This window comes from Rutilus rutilus (assembly GCF_951802725.1).
Source record: "Rutilus rutilus genome assembly, chromosome: 3".
NCBI classification, from domain to species: Eukaryota; Metazoa; Chordata; class Actinopteri; order Cypriniformes; family Leuciscidae; genus Rutilus; species Rutilus rutilus.
The window spans coordinates 38694346-38717869 of NC_140211.1; the positions used below are offsets into that span (position 1 = coordinate 38694346).

Here is a 23524-nt window from a genome sequence, read left to right on the forward strand (position 1 = left end):
AATGATATCATTGGTTTCGCTTTCATAATATTTTTTTTCCCAGCTGAAGAATAATAAAAACATTGACAGCCAGTCAGAATCTGTCCAAATTTAAAGGCATAGTTCACCCAAAAAATGTATTTTCTGTCATCATTCACTCACCTTTATAGATGCACCGGTTGACTCTGGTTTGTTTTATTTTGACTGATCTCTGTTTTGGACTTGCACACAAACTGCATTACAATAATTTCAAAATGTCATATGTGTGGAAATATTACTAAGTCTGTAAACAGGACGTTAACACAGGCCAGAGACAGAATACGGATGCAAAGAGCACAGACTCACCAGCAGAGCAAATACTGTACTAGGCACAGCAAGCTGACTGTCCGCGATGCTCAAAATATTGGGAAAAAATATAAATATTGAATTTGGGGTGGGGGTTTATATGATTGTTCTGAAGGAAGCTGACTGTAATCAGAAATGTTTTGATGGCATTAGCTGCACAATTCTGGATAAATTGAATTTTTTGAAACAATTTTTTGTTTGTTTCAAGAGCGCCAAGTTAGGCTGCTTTCAAAAGGTGATTTGCTCTATTTTGACATCAGCTCTGTAGACATTAGTGTTCATATCCGAACATATAAAGTTTTATTCCAGTACTTGTGTGATAATTTGAATATTTGTAACATGGAAATAATCACACTGTGTGTTTGAAAAGACTGTTTGTGAAGCTGTTTCATACCTAGATAGCCTTCTTCTCTAGGTCAGCGACAGCACCAATGCAGATTTAAATGTTCCGGTATGATTCTGTCAAAGGTTTAAGAAATATAGCCAAATCGTTGTCATTTAGGAAGGAAATTGTGTGGCTGTTTGAATCGAGAAAAAATGTTTTATCGATTAATCATACAGCTCTACTCTTAAAGGGATAGTTCACCCAAATTTTTTAATTCTATCATCATTTACTCACCATCAATTCACTCCAAACCTGTATGAATTTATTTCTTCTGCGGAACACAAAAGACATTTTGAAAAATATAGGTACCAAACAGTTGATGGGCCCCATTGACTTCAATAGTATTGGGAAAAAAAGCAGTTTCATCAAGACATTGTAAAAGTAATCCATATGAATTGAGGGGTTTTAGACCATTAGTTCACCCAAAAATGAAAATGATCCCATATTCTCCATCAAACCATCCTGGGTGTAGGCTATATGACATTCTTCTCTTCAGCTAAACACAATTGGAGTTATATTAAAAAATATCCTGGCTCTTCCAAGCTTTATAATGGCAGTGAATGGTACCTTGGTTTTTGAAGCCCAAAAAAGCACATCCATTCATCTTAACAGTTATCCATACTGCTCGGGGGGTTAATAAAGGCCTTCTAAAGCGAAGCGATGAATTTTTGTTAGAAAAATATCCATATTTATAACTTTATAAACTATAATTATATAATATAATGTTTTAAAAAAAAAATGATTTTTTTTATTTTTTTTATTGTTGGTGTGTTATATGTTGAGTGTGTTTTAAAGGGTTAGTTCACCCAAAAATGAAAATTCGGTCAGCAATTAGTTTACTCACCCTCATGTTGTTCCAACCCCGTAAGACCGCCTGTGTTACACGTCACCACGTAGGCTCACTATTGGCCGACGCTGGTCATGTGTGTGATGCGTGTGACGTACAACACAGACGCGCTGCGCAAAAACACTACGTGAACTCACTCGAGGCCCAGAGAGAAGGAAATGAATAGTGGAATAAAGTCGTTATTTTTGTTTGTTTTTTTGCGCACAAAAAGTATTCTCGTCGCTTGATAAACTTAAGATTGAGTCACTGTAGTCACTTGGACTAAATTAGCGATCTCTTTAATAACTTTTCTGGGCCAGCAAGTTTCAGTCCCTTAGAAGCCTATGGAGGAGTGATCCAGCTCTCAGATTTAATCACAAATATCTTAATTTGTGTTCCGAAGATGAACGAAGGTCTTACGGGGTTGGAAGAACATGAGGGTGAGTAATTACTGACAGAATTTTCATTTTTGGGTGAACTAACCCTTTAAAAATGTAACCCTGAGTCTGAAATAAAAGTTTGATTGATATAATTAATAAAAGGCTTTCGGTGACGGCCATAGTTTTGACCTCATAGTTTAGAGTGACCTCTGACCCGACACATGACGTAGGATGTCATGTATTGCATAGTAAACTTAGGTTAGAGTAGACGCCTCTCGCGGTTCAAACAAACAGGGCTGTAACAAACTGAAGCTCCTCTGACATTTCTCTTTAAAAATTGTCATTTCAGACTTCTAATTCGTGACCGGTGTTTTGTTTTGCTCTATCCTCTGCGCTTCCGCGTTCGTCATTACGTCACGCTTCGGGTCAGAGGTCACTCTTCCACCAGAACTAGACTCACGTACATAAGCCAGTGATTATAGTTTATAAAGTTATAAATATGGATATCTTTCTTAGAAAAATGCATAGCTTCGCTTCAGATGGCCTTTATTAACCCCCCGGAGCTGTATGGAGCACTTTTATAATGGATTGAGGTGACTTTTTTTTGTGCTTCAAAATATTCTCACTCCCATTATAAAGCTTGGAAGAGCTAGGATATAACTCCGATTGTGTTTGACTGAAAGAAGAAAGTCATACCTAGGATGGCTTGAGGGAGAGTAAATCATGGGATTTTCATTTTTGGGTGAACTATCCCTTTAAGACTCATTAGTCTAGATCAGGGTTCACCAATCTCGGTCCTGGAGGGCCGCTGTCCCTGCAGAGTTTAGCTCCAACCAGCTCCAACACACCTGTTTGAAAGTTTCTAGTATGCCTAGTGAGACCTTGATTAGCTGGTTCAGGTGTGTTTAATTGGGGTTGGAGCTAAACTCTGCAGGACACCGGCCCTCCAGGACAGAGATTGGTGAACCCTGGTCTAGATAGCCTAATCACACTGGGTTCAGTGAACACTGACCTTCTTATTATTTAAAAACATCTTCTGTGCTCTGTGGGTGATATGAGTTTAGAGAGACATGAGGGTGGTTAGATGATAGAATTGGAGCAAATTATCTGCGGAAAATGAGAGTTGATTTGACTAAACAAATTTAGACAGGAATTTATGATTTTTCCTTTAGTCTTTTAGACAAACACCTTTTTTTTTTTAACCTATAACAGTCATGCAGCTTGATTATAAAAGATAAAACTAGATTTTTGAAAGTTGCATTAAAAATCCATTTTACTTAGAAATATGAAAGGGCACTTTCCCGATGAGTCTGCATGGGCGGTCATTTTTCCAGATAAAGTGTTAAGTGGCGTTGTATCTTCCTTTTTTTTCTTTTGGTTATGTACTTACTTTTTAGTACTAAAACAGTTTGAAGCGTCCAGTCCACACCCACACATTCAGGTCATAAACTGACAACCAGGAAGTAAAAATGACACTGACTGCCTTACATACACAGTGACACAATGACCATTCAATAGGAAAGTTGACGTCTGCAACTTATTCATGCGGCTTATGCAAAAAATCAGCACAATATAGATACAACAAAATCTTTTCACATTTGTTGTTAGCAAAACATCTTAAAAAAAAAACTAGTGAGCTGCCTATAAGGCTACATCTTTTTGGTCATAAGATGTTTAAAAAAATCTATTATGTTTTTTTTTTATAGGTCATTCAGACCCTGGCGCTTGAAACTGAAATCGTTTCCTGCTGTGTTCGGATGTGGTCAACCTTTACTGATAAATATTGAACATGAGGTCATATTTTGCCTAAGCAAACAAGCCTCTCAGATTCAGGGTTGGAGAGGATTTATTATGAATTCAGCCCTGCTAGGCACAAGCTCAAGTTTGTGTGTGTGTTGGTTTTATGTCATTATCTTTTGAGTGTTTGCCAGCTGTGTTTTGAAAGAGTGTGTGCTTCCTTTATGTGCCAGCTTTTGGAGACTCTGTTTGCACGAGTATACGTGCGTGGTCATTTACATTTGCATTGCATTATGTGAAAAATGCACATAATTCTCCATAAGTGAGAACAGGAGTGTGTCTACTCTGCATCACCAGCTGTGTGAGAGAGTCAACACGAACCCTGTTGCACACTGTTGTTCTGTTTCCCCTTGCAGTTGCATTTCCACCACACACAGCCAGCGGATGTGGGCTCCCCGACTTCAACTTCTGCTTCTCCTCGGCGACAAACTCTCAGCTCAACTCCCTCCCTCTCTGTCGCTCTCTTCCTCTTCCTCTCCTTTCACTCACACTATTAAAGCACAACAGATGGTCAGAAGGCCTCGAGTCTCGAGAGAGGAGCACAGCTAGAAACCCTTGGCTTATAATTACTAGGCTATGGCTTCTTTTAACGGATAGTATCAGTTCTAATGTAAAACAAGACGGAAGGATGTTTCGCTGTCACTCATTAAAACTGAAATCACACAGATGCTGTATTATCATGCTCACTCTTTCTGCAGCAGAAACAGTTACAGATTCATAGGAAGTCTTCTCAATTCCAGATTTATTCCTTGTAGAGTTGTAGAGCTATTTTTAATGAACTTGTCCACACTTTTCTGGATTAGTTGTGTTGGGATGGCTGGCACTTTCTGCTGTTATTGTATGCTTTGTTTACGCAGCTGTAATAAGGTTTGAGTGTGTTGTGAAATTAATGCATTTTTTTGCAATATTGAAGTTTTGTATGTCTCAAATGGACTTGGATTTGGATGTAAATAGGCAAATACTTAAGTCTATGACTGGATCAGTATTGCTGTGATTATTATGTTTCTAGCATGTATGTTTGGTAACAGTTCTAACCCTATGGAGTGTGTAGCTTTTTATTTCTTAAACAACCATGTTGGAAGACACATCATGGCCATATGCCAGGACGACAATGTAAAGATTCATCAGGCTCAATCTGTGAAAGAATGGTTGGGAGGGAGCGTGAAGAATTATTTTCACACATGAATTGGCACCTCTGAGTCCAGACCTTAAATTCATTGAAAGTCTTTGGGATGTGCTGGAGTAGACTTTACAGAGTGCTCGAGATCTTGACCTAAAAATCCATCAAGAGGTGTATTTACGTAGAATAATTTTAAAGCTTGTAGCATAAATGAGCTGAATCAATGCTGCTTTGTGCGTTTGTGTGTTGCTGAAAACACTACTGGTGGGAAAAATGAGAAAACATGTCCAGGTGTAAATGTTTGTTGAACGTTCTCTGAACCATGCCGTGCTCCATTCAAACACATTCAGCACACAATCTGAGCTAACATCAACCACAAGTGCACATGGGGAGATATCTCACTGCACACATAGACGTATTTAATGAACACAAAGTTCGTTACGTGTCTCAGTATCTGATTATCTGAATTCTGCCCCTCCCCTTTCCACATAATCATGCTCGATAGGATATGAAAATTCAAAACTGATTGAGATTCAACCGTTTGATGAACACCAGCCCTTGATAAGTTATGTAACGTAAAGCGTGTCCAGATGGCAGAATCACCATCTCCCTTTAGGCTTTAGAGAGGCTCCGGGGGTGATTAGTGTGTGTGTGTGTGTGTGTGTGTGCTTGAGAGCATGGTGAATTTGCGCTCAACCACACCAGACCTCTAGTGTAGATTATCTAGAGCAGGGTTCCTCAAACTCGGGCCACTGTACTGCAGAGTTTAGCTCCAACACTGATCAAACACACCTGAGCAAGCTAATCAATGTCTTCAGGATCACTAGAAACTCACAGCTAGGTGTGTTTGATCAGGGTTGGAGCTAAACTGTGCAGGACAGTGGCCCTCCAGGACCGAGTTTGAGGAACCCTGATCTAGAGGGAGAACATTGAGGATTATCACACTGACAGTGTTGGTTGATTGTTTTTAGTGAGTTTGGCCAAAGCTGCTCTGCAGTAAAGTGTGAGTTGTACTTGTCCATGCAAAACTCCACAATGCGAGTGTTTGTTTGGCAGGGACTTGCCTTGTGGTTGCTGAGGTGTTCGGAGTGGATTTTACTGTCCTGTTGTGCGGTTGCTACAGTGTTTTGGGTGGTTGCTAGGAGAGACATTCATGATTTATTGATGTAATTTCAGCACAAATAGGCATTTTTTTATTTTACAATTTTCAACTGAATGGTATACATATTTATAGTAAACATGGCCGGCATAGTTCAGGTATATTTGTTTAAATGAAAATGAAAGCCTATGGTTTTTAAGTACTTCACATGCATGCTGTGGTATTAACACCAAGGATTAATCAATTAGTTGATTGTCAATTTAAATGACAAATGATTATTAAAAGGTCAGAAATTTTGACATCTTTAATACAGTAGATTCTCTGGACTCGAGTTTCGCTTTCAATGTGTCTGGATAAATTTTTTTTTTTAATGTTTACGGTTGTGATGGTCAACCATGATGGCTCTCGTTTTGATCAGTTTAACTCTTAAGGTGCCATCACATTTACCATTGTTCTGCTTTTTTTTACAGCAAATCTAGTCATTTCAATGTAAATCCACGCGATCAGAAATTTCGCATGAAAATGTTAATGAAAATTATTTTGTTAACGTGATGGCACATTTAGGATTATGGGTTTGTTCAAATCGAATGTAAAATTTGAGCTAGGCTATAGCAATGTGATACTTGCCTTAGCAAATACCACTAAATTACCATGTTTGCATTGCCTTTGTTTTGACACCTGATGATTTGGTTGTTATGGTAACGGAACACATCCTCTTGGTTGTGTGAGGTGGATTTCACCGCACTGTCGCTTCTTCGGTCTTGTGTAACAGATACGAGCTCCTGGCGTACAGAGCTGAGACTTCAAGCGTCTCGAGTCACCGTTGAAACACCTCCACAGCAATGAGATCAAGGGCTCAGAAAAAAACACAACATAATCTGATTACACCATGAGACATGCTTCCACCTTCACAAACCTGCCCATTAAACCTCTTTGTTGTATGTTAGTTGCGTTTATGGTTTAGCAACAGATCCTTGAGTTTGCTGGTGTTGATACAAAGTTTGCTTCCAGTACAACTTTACCTGCCAGCTTGGAAAGTTTGCATAGATGCTGGTATACACACACAGCAAAAATGGCATAATAGTTTTCATTATTGTATTCTTTAAGTGACGAAGTTCTGAGCATTTTACACCTCTCAAATTTGTTACATTAAAATGGTCAACTCCTTTGTCTTGCTAAGACTAATTTCACAACTTTTTATGCACCCCAAAACACACAATTACAAAATATTTTCACACTTCTTGCATAATTTGACAAAATTACAGCTTGACCAAAAATGATGTACTTTGTGATAAGTGATATTTACCTTGTTTTCTTCACACATCACGTCTCATAATCTGTTGTTTTAGTATTATTTATACTATTATATTAATATATGAATATTTTAAATTAATAACTTTTGTATTTTCATTTCTCATTTTAATTTAAAATGTAAAATGATTTATGTGCTTGCTTAGTTTAATTAATTTGTAATATTTAGCTTTAATTTGTTATTTCAGTTGTAGTTTCAGTACACTTACTTAAACTTTAATTTGTTTTATTTCACTTAGTTGCCAATGCAACATTTAGTATAATTTCTAAGTATTGATAGTGTTTAATGTAAGTATTTTATTTCATTTGTTGTTGTTGTTGTTTTTAATTTCAGCTTTATTTCAGTTTTTTTTTTTTAGTTAATGATAACGAGTACACCAATATTAGAATATAAATTATGGGCTGAGTTGATGAAAACTGACACCACAACAGTGGGACAGTTATCCGTTTTGAAAATTCGTTTTTGCGCAATAAAAATTCAAATGATTTGTTTAGATTTAAAATGTAATAATTCAGAAGTAATATCAGTGCTGCTGCTCCCTTAATGCCACTAGACATAACAGATCATACGAATTTAAATGGGATCCTTCGCACTGGTAACTCAAGCATTTGGTTGTTTCTATTACAGAGAACCTGATTTACTCATTTAGCTCTAAAGTAAGACACTTAACTCCGTGTGGCTACAGATGAACTGCATTCTGGTCATTTAACTGCTTGTCAGTTTAGAAGGTGTCTGTTAAATAGCAAGTAAACATGTGGATGTTTAATTAGGATTTTCATAATACTGTTATTGAGAGAGGTAGAAAAATCATTAGGTTTGAAGGTGATGGAGGTGTGTTTGTATTTGAACACGAAAGGCTCTCACCGCACTGGTAGAGTTGTGTGGGATAACTTGGGAGGCCCCCTAAATGTTTGGACGGTTAAATCCATTGGCTTGACCTTTTGTGGCCTTCATCGACGTTCAAAGACAAAGATAACACTGTAGTCAAAGTGCTGGGCCGTTGACCGTCGATTAAACAGGATGCACACAGAACTCTCTGTTCATTCAGACCGTTTGAAGACAACGTCCCATAGACTCCATAAGTGAAGTGATAATGTCGGTGGGGGTTTTACTGTTGTAATTGGCAATACTTCACACAGAAGAAATTGGACACTCCCTAACCATGAGTTTTCTAAAGCATCACTAATACTGTTGATTATATTTAGGATGAATGGAGAATGAGATTTTGAAGCCCAAAACAGTGCATCCATCCACCATAAAAGTGCTCTACACGGCTCTGGGGGGTTAATAAAGGCCTTCTGAAGAGAAGCGATGCTTTTGTGTAAGAAAAATATCTATTTTTAAAACGTTATAAACTAAAATAACTAGCTTCCAGGAGACGGCCGTACGCATCGATTTACGGCGAAAGAGTAAACCTTGACCTGGCGCATTGACGAACGTGGAAGAGCAGAGGATAGAGCAAAACAACGGGCATGAATTAAGAATTTTTAATGAGAAATGTCGGAGGATTTCAATATAAGACAAGAGGAGCTTGAGTTTGTTGTCCAGGCCTATTTGTTTGAACCGTGAGAGGCGTCTAAGCTTACACTAACTCCTACATAGTCAAGTGTTACTCTTTTGGTGTAAGTCGACTTGCGTAGGCCGTCTGCTGGAAGCTAGTTATTTTAGGTTTTAAAGTTTTAAATATGTATATTTTTCTTACACAAACACATCGCTTTGCTTCAGAAGGCCTGTATTAACCCCCCAGAGCTGTGTGGAGCACTTTTATGATAGATTGATGCACTTTTTTAGGCTTCAAAATCTCATCCTCCATTCACTGCCATTATAAAGCTGGGAAGAGCCAGGACATTTTTTTTATATAACTCGATTGTGTTCGTCTGAAATTAGAAAGTCATATACACCTAGGACGGCTTGAGGGTGAGTAAATCATATAGGGTAATTTTTATTTGAACTATCTTTAAATTAAGTACAATCAACTTGAATGTTTAAGTCATTTCAACTTAAATTACATTAAACTCACTTTTAACAAAATTGTTGAATCTTGTATAACTTATTAAAAAAAGTTGAAAATTGCTTAATTTATATGAATGAGTTAAAGCTATGTAAAAACATATGTTGTCATAACTTATTGATCATATTTTTTTACAGTGTAGGGTTGGGAATCAACCGGTTTCAGAATCAGTTAAAAAAAACGGAACAAAATCAAACAAATGAAACTTTTTTTTATATATATATATATATATATATATATATATATATATATATATATATACAGTTATTACAGTACCAGTCAAAAGTTTGGAAACACTACTATTTTTAATGCTTTTGCAAGAAGTCTCTTATGCTCATCAAGCCTGCAGTTAAAAACAAACAAAAAAACTAAAAAAACGGTAATATTATGAAATATTATTACAATTTAAAATAATGGTTCTCTTTTTTAATATACTTTAAAATGTAATTTATTTTTGTGATGCAAAGCTGAATTTTCATCAGCAAGTACTCCAGTCTTTGGTGTCTTATGATCCTTCAGAAATCATTCTAATATGATAATTTGATACTCAGTTATTATCAATGATGGAAACAGTTGTGCTGTTTAATATATTTTTTTGGAATACTTTTTTCAGGATTCATTGATGAGTAAAACGTTAACAGCATTTATTCATAAAAACAGCATTTATTCAAAATAAAAAAATTTCTAACGATATAAATCGTTACCATCACCTTTTATCAATTTAACGCATTCTTGTTGAATTAAAGTACTAATTTCTTTAAAAAAAAATAGTTATTGTTCCCAAACTTTTGAACGGTAGTGTATATTGTTACAAAAGATTTCTATTCTAAATAAATACAGTTCTTTTAAACTTTTTATTCATCAAATAATCCTGAAAAAAGTATCTCAGGTTATAAAAAAATATTAAGCAGCACAACTGTTTCCAACATTGATCATAAATTATCATATTAGAATGATTTCTGAAGGATCATAAGACACCAAAGACTGGAGTACTTGCTGATGAAAATTCAGCTTTGCATCACAAAAATAAATTACATTTTAAAGTATATTAAAAAAGAGAACCATTATTTTAAATTGTAATAATATTTCATAATATTACTGTTTTTTTTTTTTTTTTTTTTTACTGCAGGCTTGATGAGCATAAGAGACTTCTTTCAAAAGCATTAAAAATAGTAGTGTTTCCAAACTTTTGACTGGTACTATATATATATATATATATATATATATATATATATATAATAAAATAATTATTATAATCATGTTTATTTTATATAACTTTAAAACCAAGAACCATTATTGTTAGTATTATGTATGATCATTTAAACAAAACATGGTAGGCTTAGGCTATGATGTTATATTGTTAGAATTCATTATTTGGCATTTCCCTAAAAGTGCTTAGAGACTTGTTTATAAGACTTGTTTATTGAGCCATTAAAATGGAAGTGGAATCAAAACCGCACTCACGCCACTTACATTTTCCTTAGAAAACTACAAGTCTTTAAAAATGAGTCTCTCAGAGAAAATCAACAGAAACTTGCTAATGCTCTAGCTCTCTGAAGAAACTCCTGACTGCCATTTATGCTGTTGTTTTGAAATGAATACTGTTGGACCTTGACATTTGCTAAAAGCTTGTACAAATCAGGCCTGTCCTGTTGGATTATGGAGTTTTAACTGTATATGATTCCATCACTGATATGTTAGAGCCTTTGGAGACTGAGGTCTGAAAATAAACCTCAGTTTTATGGCGCAGCAAGAAATAATGAAAAGGACGTGGCACACATTGGTGTTTTGATCGATTCGGTCAGTGCACTTAGCTCTCTAAAGTGCTTGTGAGGTCAAATAATCAGCTTTTTTTTCTGGCCGTAAATTCACTGATGTGCTGGAGTAGTGCTCGTGTGCCGAACACACACACACACTTAGCCTATGTGTTGCCTCCAGTGGTGCTCTGTTGAATGTGTCGAGTCATTCTGGCCTGTGTGTTTTTGTTCCGTCACCCCCTCGGTTCAGGCCGGTATTCATGCTTTCACTGCTATTGTCATGCTGCTGTTACTCATTCACTCTCCCCTTTCAAGATTTGCCCTCCTCTCCCCTCTCGGTCTCTCCCCTCCCTTTCTCTCTCTCTCATTTTTTTCTCTGCCCCCATCTCAAGTCAAGTCATGGCACAGTTTATTGTTGTTCCTGCTTTAGAGGAAGAGAAGGAATGAAATGCTGTCTAGTGGCTCTGGTGCAAACCTTTGAAGGTGAAATGTGCACTTTTTCTCGTTATGTTATCATCCATAATTCACTCATAAATGAAAATTGTGATTATTTTCTCACCCTCATGTTTTTCTAAACCTATGACTTAAAGTAGAATGTCCAAGCTATTTTTGTCCATACAAAGGAAATTAAAGGGACTTCTCTTACTCCAAAAGTAGTATATCCAGTCAGAGCTGATTCAGGTGACCTGAGTTTCAGTCCTTGTCCTTCCTGATCCCGTTCTCCTTCTCTCTTTCTCACTTCACTTTCTGTCTGTTCTCTGTGTTGTATAAATAAGAGCAAAACAAAACTAAAATAAATCTTAAAAGGTAGACAGTACATCCAACTTTGGCTCTATTTTCCATGTCTTCTGAATCCTTTCAATTAGGCTAGTTAAGGTGAGGAAACGGCTAACATTTAAGTCTAAATTTAATAAAAGTATACCCCATCTCCATATGTCACTCTGAAAACAGATTTTTGATGTCATCTGTCTGTTATGATGTGTTTGAAGTGTGAATTTAAAGTTTGTATTGCTACAGTGGAGGGGAAGATTTTAAACTTAAATTTCAATCTTTGGCTCGCATAAAGCTACCGTATACCTCCCAAAGCCACTGTTAAGTGCAATACCTTAAATTCACTTCTATTTATTCATATTATCCATAATACTGTAAATATGTTCATAATCGTGTATGTGTGTTTACTGTACTGTGTATTTATACTTTCATATTTTTATTCTTTAATTTTAAGGGTGCCATTTTAGATTTCAGGCCTTTTGTCATTTCAGATTTCAGGCTAATATGTGCCCTCAATAGGCATTTTTACAGAGCCGCACTGAAGTAGCCCAAGCTCCACGAAAGACTCCTACCCAACAGTCAAAGCGGCATTCGGTCACGAAAGTGTGGACTCTGAGGAAAAACGCGAGGGCTTAGGGTGCCATTTGGGACATTAGGGTTCTATTTTGGAGCTTGACAGTAACCAATCACTTTTGTTGTATGGAAAAGAAGTAAAATCTTACTTATCTTAGTAAAATCTTATGCGAAATTCACAATTGCCCACATTCCTATTGAAATTCCTGGCATTCCTAACAATGATAACTGTGACCAGTCACGGAAAGTAGGGACACAAGTCGGTTCTGGGGCATTTTGAGTTATTCACATATTCTGAAAGTGTAGTATTCAAGCTTTCCAATGATGTGTAACACATGGAAATCTGATAATATTTGGAGAAGTTGTGGCCATTTGAAGGTAGGCACTCAAAAAAACTGAAATAGTAGAAATCTGCTTCTAAAGATTGGCAAGTTCTCACTCTTCTGGGAATGACAATAGGGCTCATTTACATCTCATTTAGATAAGTCATACCCCCTGTAAAGCTCCCCCCTCCCCCTCCCCCTCCCCCCTGAATGTACCAATTCTACAAATTCTCTAAATAAAACATCTCCAGTTAACTGGCAGAGCATTCATTTCGTTCGTTTTTTAAATAAGATACTAGCGCTGAAATGTGTTTTTTTTTAATCAAGTGATCAAAGTGCTCGTTGCCGCGGCGCAGATACAGTGTTTACTCGTGTTCATTGTCTTCACTCGACGCGCGCTTCAATCCGTTGCGTTGCGGATACTCTCTATTCGTTCTGTTGAAATAACAAAATAATTCAAACGTTTGCGTGTCCCTGCTTGATATACAACCACTGATGAACATAATCGTTTTGATGAGAGAAAAAAAACTATACGAGAATAAAAAAGAAAACCTATACAAGGGCGGATTCGAACTCTCAACCTCTGACACGGCTGGCGAAAGCTCTACCACTGTACCATTCATATACACGTCAATTATATAGGCGGATCTATGTACTGGCACTGACAACATGTATTAGGCTACATCTCATTAAACGACAAATTAAACCCCATGTAACCTACTATTTAAATCGATTGCTGGACATCGTAATGTTATTGGCGTCCATCTTCATTGAATTTTGAAATCAGATAGAGCCGGCCAGAGCGCTGCATAATAAGTAGCCACGCCGGCTTATTCAGTATGGAAATACACACTGACAATGACACGCCCCTACTGCGTGCTAGAATCTCCGAAAAACAAGCCGATTTCAACATCAAAATGTACGCTTTTAAATATACCAATACTGCTATCTCAAACATGGAGAGGCTTCTTCGTGATCTCAACTAACAGATTCTGCAAAAAAACGCTTCTTTCTCATTTTGCTCAAGTTGTGCTGCCGACTTGTGTCCCTGGTTTCCGTGACGGGTCACAAATGTGAATGCATCTTAAGAGTAGGTTGACCTTCCACTGTGTGTAAACACTGTAGCGATTTAAAAATATTTGACATATGATACTAATTCAATTTTGTGAGTTTGGTATGGGACCACTTGTTTGTCCGAACAATGGAATAGAGTGTTCTGGAAACCTGTTTGGGAAATGGTGCTGAAATGGCAGGACAGACATTAAAGGGGTGGTATAATACCCTTTTCACAAGATGTAAAATAAGTCTCTGATGTCCCCAGAGTGTGTATGGGAAGTTTTAGCTCAAAATACCCCGCAGATATTTTTATATAGCATGTTAAAGTTGTCACTTTTTGAGGGTATGCAAAAACGCACCGTTTTTGTGTCTGTTCCTTTAAATGCAAATGAGCTGCTGCTCCCGGCACAGAGGGCGGAGCTACAACAGCTTGTGTCCTTTTACCTCACACAGACATGCACTGGAGATTTCAAAAACTTTTAGCCTTTTTATGTTCAAACCGAAGTCAGAAAGATGAAGTGACAACATGTAGACAACATTTCTGATTGGTTAGTTGGTGAATTTATGTAGCTTATGTGTAGTTATCTTCTAGTCATTGGTTAGCATATTCTGTCTTGATAATCTATAAATTGTGTCCGGGGGCGGGGTTTATGTACATTTTAGGGTTGGTGATGTCTCTAACCCGGAAGGAATGTTGTGTAGTCCCTACCAGCCGTTTGTTGTAGTCCTTAAAAAGCAATTTCTTTAAAAGAAAAGATCTCCCTTTGCTTTGAACTTTGAACGTTGTAACTTTGCAGATGTTGTTTATGCTCAAACAGCAACATTACTCACTAACTAAAGTTAGAAAAGTCAAATCATATTCAACCACTCCTTTAATAATAAATGTAAATGGAGCATAAATGCATGTTTTGTTCAGATAAAAGTGAGTCAGAGCCTGACGCATTAGGTCTAGTCAGTGTGTTGAAACAAACACAGCGTCATGTTTCAGTTAATCCCAGGGATGACTAGCTCCTGGCAGCAGGTACGAACGAAGAGGAAAAATCTTAGCATGGCACCTTCACAGAGACCTTCAAACAACAACAACACACCTCAACTGTTGTAGAAGTAGTCATTTGGCTATCAAATGTTATATAGAACTAACATGGAGCTCACAGTATAATTAGGTCTTGTTTGTGTTGCTTTTGTGTGAATGTGTGTCTAAAATGAACTGTAAGGGAGTCTTTTGTTATCCCACAGGCTAATCGGTGTAATCTCCTTCTAGGGCTAGAGGAGGATTGGGGGTGTGTGTGTGTGTGTGTGTGTGTGTGTGTGTGTGTGTGTGTGTGTGTTGATTAACACTCTCTCACACACACCAGATGCAAAGGCAGCTTCAGTTACACCAAAGAAACGCTAGCAGGCAGAAGAACGCTCAGATTCCTCAGAGAGCCAGAGAGAGGAGGGGGTCAGTAGACCAACTGCTACTCTTAAGAAGTCTCTCACACACACACACACACACACACACACACACACACACACACACACACACACACACACACAGAGAGAGAGAGGAGATATTTAGAGTGAGACCTTCAGGACATAATTGAAATACACTTCTGCTTATTAGCTAGGGACTTCTGTCATGCCATAATAATGATTTGAACGTGTCATTAAGGCTGGGCACAGCTGGAGACCTCACGCAGGAGGTGTTTGTGAGCCCCTGTGGAGAATGTGATACGTCTAGGCAACTATTTCTAGGAACACAAAGTAAACATGGCCAGAACAGAAATAAAAGCATTGCTACTCAAATCTTAAGTGTGTGATTTCTGTGCCACTAGATGAAATTGCCATTGGTGGAGCCTATTTACAAATGTTTACAAAAATTGTGCCCACAAGTATAAATAAACCTGACAATCCTTATGAACTTTTATACACCATTTAAATATTTAATTAAATGCTTAATTATTATTAATGAGAGATATTACCATAATCACCTCATAGAGTGGTTATGGAAGTGTTATTGATCAAAGTTTCATGTTCAGACTCATACATATCATCTTTCTCCATGATGTGGGCACACTGGTATTTCTCCCATGCTCTACCATGTTAGGCTGGTGTGAGTGCAAAGCAGTGCAGGGGATTGTGGGAAATGTGGGCTGCCCCTGGGAATCTTTAGTTCTTCCCACTGGGAACGGAGAGGCGGGAAATGCTTCCTTGCCAAATAAAACAGCTGAACAAAAGATCTGGAGAAGGAGAGCAGATTGGACAATTGGACAGTGCAGGGAAGAAGAGAAAAAAAATGCACGCACTCACACACACACACACACACACACACTTCCACACGCTATTGTTCTCATAGTGTGAAAGTAACTTTGGTTTTGTATAAGATCACGAGGAGGACTTTAAGGAGACTTGAATCTCAAAGGCCTGAAATTACACTGTACCTGTATGCATATAACGCTAATGTAAGGTGAAAACTGCACCCTAACGTTCATTTAGCCTTAAACTCTGTTTTTTTTTTCGTTTTTTTTTCTTCTGTCTGGTTTGTCTCTCTAGTGATATGGACGACGTACACTCACATTCACACACCCTGTTCTAAGCTTCCTTGGCCCTGTAATTAAAATCCTCCCCTCTCCAGAAATACATCCTGACCCTATGACCAGCGCCACTGAGGGAGTGTGTGTTTCACGTTTATCTGGCGAGAGCAACTTCTGTCTGGAATGAAAATATTGAAGGGAATTGGAATAGTTTGAGCTAAATTCAGACAAAACGCTCACAGCCTCAATTGCTGTCAAAAACTTGGGACAAAATTTGAATTCCCATAAAAAAGTCTTTGTTCACTTTGGGAAACATCATGACTGTTTACGCGTTTCCTGTCCCTGGCTCCTGTCCCATGGATGCATAAACAAAGTGTTTGAATGCACTTGCTATATCTAGACAAAAGATGCTTGTCTGTTGCTTAGGACGCATCTATAGTCTGACCATTGCCATTGATTGCGACTCAAACAGAGAGTAAACACAAAGGAAGTTCCATAATCGGCAAGATCTCCTCTACTGTAGTTTTTCCCCTATTGGTTTGGACTCACAAAACCTGTCAAGTACTTGTCTGGGTTATATTTCAATGCAAGATGAAAATAAATAAATACGAAATAAATGAAATGTATGTATTTGCTTTATTTAAGGACCATTGTTTTCATTAATTTCATGACAAATCTCATTACCACAATGCAAATAAACACTCATTCTCATTACTGTAACATGGAAGAAGTAATATGTTATTTTGTTAAAAGTATTTATGGTCATGGATTTTTGCTGATTTTAATTTAAGTATACACTCAAGTGAAATCATAAGTTTACTGTAATATAGTAAATAGAATCATCTTTGAGAATATTGAGAATTATTTTAAAATATTTAAAAGGATTAAAAAAAAAACTCTTGAGATGTTCACAGATTTTGGTAATTAAGAATTTAGAGGGGACATGTGCTAAATTATCATAAAAAAGAATGGCACAATAAATAAATAAAAAAATTATAAAAATATATATTATTTAATTTAATTTAATTTAATTAAATTTTTTTGTTCAAATAAATGTTTTTATTATATAATAAAAAAATATTTAATTTATTTATTTATTTATTTATTTATTTATTTTTTTTTTCATTTAATTTAATTAAATTTTACTGGTAATATATAATGTCCTCTATGGCTGTCCTCTTCGTTGTTTTCATGTAAAGGTGTCTGTGGTTGGTCATTAATTTATTCTGTACTAACTGTGACTGGTGTTTCTTTATCCCAGACCTTTCAAAGAACCGGCTCTGTGAGGTTCCAGAGGAGGTGTGCCAGTTTGTCTCCCTGGAGACGCTCAGCTTGTATCACAACTGTGTGCGATCCCTCACGCCCAGCCTGTGCCAGCTGCAAGCCCTCACCTACCTCAACCTCAGGTACACACACACACACACACACACACACACACACACACACACACACACACCCACTCCAGATACAGGGCCTGTCCAAATACCCACACTTGCGGTCTTGGCCACTTGAGAGTGCATACACTCGACAGGAAGTAAGTGTGCAAGACTGTACCATGTCTTAAAAATGCCAAATGCCCTTGAACTTATACCGCTTCGGAGCGGTATTCTAGGCTAAGCGTATCCCATCATGAATAATGCCCGGGAACTTGTGTGCTCCGAAATTGTGAGATGTCTAGGAAAATATTCCACTGTAAGTTAAATTCATTCAATATTAAATATAATTTGGTAGGAAAACAAAGTGTTGCACATTTTATTGGTGCAAAGATAGGCTATGTGTATTTTGTACAATTGCAACTGCTTTTTATCTCTTAATTAGAAGCACCACAATTTTTAAATAGTGTCTTCTGTTACATAGGGACTACTGAACAGATAGTTTAGAAGTTTATTTTAAAGTCCAACTGAAATCAAAATTGACCCTATTTCCTTTGTTAGCGCATATTACTAGTCTTGTGGTGAACAATTAATCCGTGCAAGTTAATACACAGAAAAAAATTGTTTGCCGTCGTAATCTTTAATCATTACTTCCGGTCTGGAATGGCGTTTCTTCTCTGATGACGTAGGTTTGACGGCTTGGTTTGGGAAACGCTTAACCACTCCCCTCAAATCGTTAGTCTGTAATGAGCGAGAGATGGAGAGGAGGAGCGCTAGAGTAAAACCCTGCCCTCTGTTCAATATTCCTTTTCACTGGGAAATACGTCACAACACTGGAGAAAAGTCGTTTGCAACTTCCGGTTCACGCGGACTTTAATATGCAAAGTACTGAAAATCAAATTAAAGCTCTGTGAACACTTGCATTTTTGCAACACTATACGTGTGTCAAGTAATCAAATGTTCTACACACACTTGCAGTCTTCACGCCTATTTGAACACTTGGGCCAAATTGAATAAAACAAGTGGTCAAGTGCATAGAGACTGCAAATGTTGGTATTTGGACAGGCCCGCATGCTCAGTGTCAGGTGTAACTACACCATCTCCAGTGTGCAGCTTACCTGAACCAGGGCAAAATACTTCAGGCACTCATCTCAGTATAAGCCAAGTAATGCACTGCTCAAAAGGTTGGGGTTAGTGAGATTCTTTTTTCTTGGAAAGAGTTTAGCCTAATACCTTTTATCAGCAAGGATGCATTCATTTGATCAAAATTGACAGTAAAGACATTTAAAATGTTACAAAATATTTATATTTGAAATAAATGCTGTTCTTTTGAACTTATAAATGACATTACAAACTTTTTTTTTGTTAAAAACCACAAAAATATTTAGCAGTACCAAATCAGAATATTAGAATGATTTCTGAAGGATCAATTGACACTGAAGACTGGAGTAATGATGCTGAAAATACAGCTTTGCCATCACACATATATTACCTTTTAAAAATATTGAAATAGAAAGCAGTTATTTTAAATAGCAATAATATTTCACAATATTACTGTTTTTACTGTATTTTTTTATAATAAAAAATGCAGCCTTGGTAAACATCAGGTCTCCCTGAGTGAAATTTCAGCCTCTTTGTGGCTAAAGATATTGGAAGGATTGTGTATACAGTAAGTCTGTTAGTGAGTGTTTTGTACTGGTGTTAGATTGCATTCATTTAATTCTCTCTCTCTCTCTCTCTGTCTGTGTGGTGCAGTCGTAACCAGCTGTCCAGTCTACCGCCCTCAGTATGTCAGCTCCCTCTCCTGCGTGTGCTCATCGTCAGCAACAACAAGTTATCAGTCCTGCCGGCCTCTATACACACACTCACACACCTGCGACAACTGGTAAGTAGGACACTCTCTCTCTCACACACACACACACACACACACACACACACACACACACACACACACACACACAGGGTCACGTTTTTTTTAAAATTATATTAGTGAAGGCATCTCATGGACACTCTGGTTTTTACACAAACTGGTTGATATCATTTGATCTTATGAACCTTTCAAATAGTGAGGAACATGGGTTTTCAACGTGTATCACTATTTTTGTAAGGATATTTTCCAAAATGTGTCACTTACTAGTATAGTTAAACCTTGACAAAAGCAATCACACAAATCCAGTTGGCAGTCTGGAAAATCCATCCAAATCCATCCAAATCCGGGGAATCCAGGGAAATCCAGGGAAAAAAACGATTCCCCTAACTATCATTATTATAATTTTTTCACGATTTTAAAGTAAAAATGTTTTATTCCATAATCTATATTAATTCATATTAAATTGCTTTATTTTAGTCCTTTCTTATAGATGAGGCAGAGGAAAGGTAGCTCTTTTATTTCAGCAGAGGGCAGGGCTCGACAATAAGGACTGCCCGATGGCCCGGGGCTAGCGTAAACGTCGCTCAGGACAGTTGATGCAACTGTCACTTGCCCGATCGGTCCAATGCTGCATCACGAAAATGTTTAGCATTTGCACATGTCTTGCCAATTAAAATACTAAAGCGCAAGAAGACATGACAGAGAACTCAATTCAATAGTGTAAGAAGTTTTGTATGCGCGCACATCCGAAGCTCGCGCCCAGAAAGCCGCGTATTAGACAGCGATTAAAAGCTATCTTTCACATCGTCTTGCGCTTGAACGGACATATTCACGCAAAATTCAGTCTCAGCGAGCATCCTGATAAACATAGTCTGTTATATCTTAAGTGAACATAAACAGTTGAGAAATAAAACGCATTGTGTATCAGTATATTGGATCCGTGTAGCTCTTAAAGTGACAGTAGCCTAATAAACCTGCTGCTGTCTTTGTTTTTATGTTAATCAAACAACAAAGGACAAAAAAAAAGTACTTGTCTTGACTGAATAACTTTTGTAACTTTAATAAGGATTAATCTATATTTAATTTATATAGTGTAAACTATGCAGTGCTATTTTACATTTTATTATTAATTTTCTCTACCTGAAAATTACTGCTAGAATTACCTGAAAAACATAAAAAAGCAGTGTTTATTTTATTTGTATGTTTGTTCTATTGTATTTGTGCTATTGCTTGTAATTTGATTATTTGTTCTTATTTTATTACTGACAGTTTACTTGTTTTTAACAATATTTGAAATTTATTTGAGTTAGGCCAGTAGTTTTTGGTGTCACAACCTGTGATAAAATACAATAAATAGGCCTTTTTTATTTATTTATTACTTTTTAGAAAATTCTAGCAGTAGAAAAAATCCTTAGCGTTGAGCCCTGTGAGGGCAGTATGTGTTGTATCAGTGAGTATGACGTCATATCTCTTACTAGTGGACACAAAAAAGTGAAAAATGGCGGATGGCTGGACATCTACGGATATACGACCTGCACATTCATGTACACGTGTATCGTTTAACTTTTCCCCATGCTCTAGAGTTAAAAAAAGCAAACAAATCACAATACATAGCAATATCAAATTGCTATTGTAGAATCGCAATTCTTAAAAATGACAATTCATGTTGTATCGGTACCAAAGTATTGTGATAGTATTGAATCAGGAGATAGATGTACCGTCTCAGCCCTAGTCTCTACATATGTGGCAGTTGTCTGTGGTGTGAAGATTAGCACTAGCAGTGTTTCCTATACATTAATTTATTTGATTGGAATGTTTTTTATTTTATTTTATTTTATTTGAGTAAGATATTTTATTGTTTTTGAAAGAAGTCTCTAATGCTCAGACACTGCATTTGATCAAAAATACAGTAAAAACAGTAATATTGCGAAATATTATCACTATTTATCATTGTAACATCAAAATCAACATTTTTAAAATAACGGTTTTCTATTTGAATACATTTTAAAATGTAATTTATTGCTGTGATGACACGGCTGCATTTTCAGCATTATTGCTCCAATCTTCAGAGTCACATGATCCTTCAGAAATCTGCTGTTTAAGAACCTTTATTATTATAATCAGTGTTGAAAACAACTGTGCTGCTTAATATTTTTGTGTAAATTATTATACTTTTTTTTTTTTTTCGGAATCTTTGAATTCTCTGAACATAAACTTTTGAAATAGAAACACTTTTTAACAATTTGGTGCATCTTCGCTGAAGTATTTATTGCTTACTTAACCTTATTGCCCCACCAGTTATTAAACTGCAATGTACACACAATCTTTAGTACATCTAGTTTATAATTTCCTCCGTTTCTTCATTTCTTTCTCTCTGTCTCTTCCTCTTACTGTGTTTCTCCACCAGGATGTGAGCTGTAATGAGCTACAGTCACTTCCTGTTGAGCTCGGCCAGTTGGAATGTTTAAGGGATTTAAATCTGAGAAGAAACCAGCTTGCAACTTTACCAGAAGGTCAGTATCCCAAACTTATAAACACGTTTCTATTACTATTACTTCAGTTAACGTTTGGAAATATTGCATAAAGCAATAGTGTATTACCTTGTAAGATTACAGAAATCAAGATAGAACCAGTGTTTTATGTGGAGAAGGCTTTTATAACAAGCTAACATCTCTTGTTTCAGATTAATACAATGGACACAAAAATATTTGGACATTTAAACCACTCTGAAAGTATGCGAATGTCATTGAATTAGATAAATGATCAGCCAAAAGCGGCATTTGTTTTAAAGAAAGATAACGTTTATTTTAGAGTTTTGGTTGTCAAACATAATTGAAACATTTTCATAGCAAGTGTGATGAACTCCACCTGTGATAGGACACCTGTGTGAACTTGAGGAGAACTGACTTCATACAACCACTAAACATTGCTTTACTCCAAAAATTCCTCAGAAGAGTGATGTTAGTTTTGAGTTGTGATGTAGATTTGTGTCATTCATGCACTAAGTGTCCAAATATGTTTTGGATCCACTGTGTATGTATATATATATATATATATATATATATATATATATATATATATATATATATATATATATATATATATATATATATATATTAGGGCTGTCAAAGTTAGCGTTAACGCAAAATCATATTAACGGCACTAATTTTTTTAACGGACGATTAACGCAGCGCGTATTTTCTGTTTGACCCGTGACCCAACCCCTAGTTGGAGAAATGGACATACACAGTGTTGGCAACTTAGCGACATTGCAGACCCCTTTAGCGATTTTTTTTCCCTTCAACAAAGCGCCCAAACCTTATTTAGTTTCTGAGAATCGCCGGTACTGCTCTCTCAGCGCGCGCCTCTCTCTCTCTCTCTCTCTCTCTCTCTCTCTGCGTCTCACGCGGAGGAGCAGCGCTTTAATTCAGTTAAACACAGATATTATGTTGCTTCTCTAATTTTACAAATAGCCGAAATCAGAGCACGGATATTGTCTTTAGCTTATGTGTATTTGATTTCACCAGACGACGGCTCGATTATCAGAATTTTTGTGCAGATTAACGTCTTGGAAGGGAGAGCTGGTTATGTTTATTTGGTCGCGTTTCAGTCACCATTTCAAATTCATTCCGTTGTTTGACAACAGAAACAGTAAAATATACGTTTTATTGAGAATTTATTGAGAATTTAGCTTTATCAAAATGGGCACAGAGAGAGACAAACTACAATGTAATAATAAATGCTAAATGTACATTTAGCATTTTCAGAAGAGCTGCCCTGTCATGCAAAAATCTAAACATGTTTATGTTAATTGCTCAGTGCAAAGAAAGAGAAGTAATGGGAACCTGGTATTTCTTTGTTCTTTCTACATGTGTCTAATAGACATGAACAAGTTCTTTGAAAAACATCTATGGCCTTTGAAACATGTTTCGTCTTCATGCTATATTGACTATGGTTTCAATAATAAACATACATTTGCATAAAGCGTCTATATTTATCCATGCCCACATTGATTAGAGTATTACAAACTTGAA

General features: G+C 36.7%; 1 protein-coding gene across 2 annotated transcripts in view; it reads left to right on the forward strand.

The window, feature by feature from the left end:
- lrch4 (leucine-rich repeats and calponin homology (CH) domain containing 4) overlaps positions 1-23524 on the forward strand; it is a 51258-nt gene that overhangs the window by 7365 nt on the left and 20369 nt on the right. For both annotated transcript variants that reach the window (XM_084405134.1, XM_084405135.1), the window contains exons 2-4: positions 17509-17653; positions 19376-19505; positions 21898-22003. In XM_084405134.1, coding sequence (XP_084261260.1) covers positions 17509-17653; positions 19376-19505; positions 21898-22003 — 381 coding nt within the window. The remainder of the gene's footprint in view (positions 1-17508; positions 17654-19375; positions 19506-21897; positions 22004-23524) is intronic.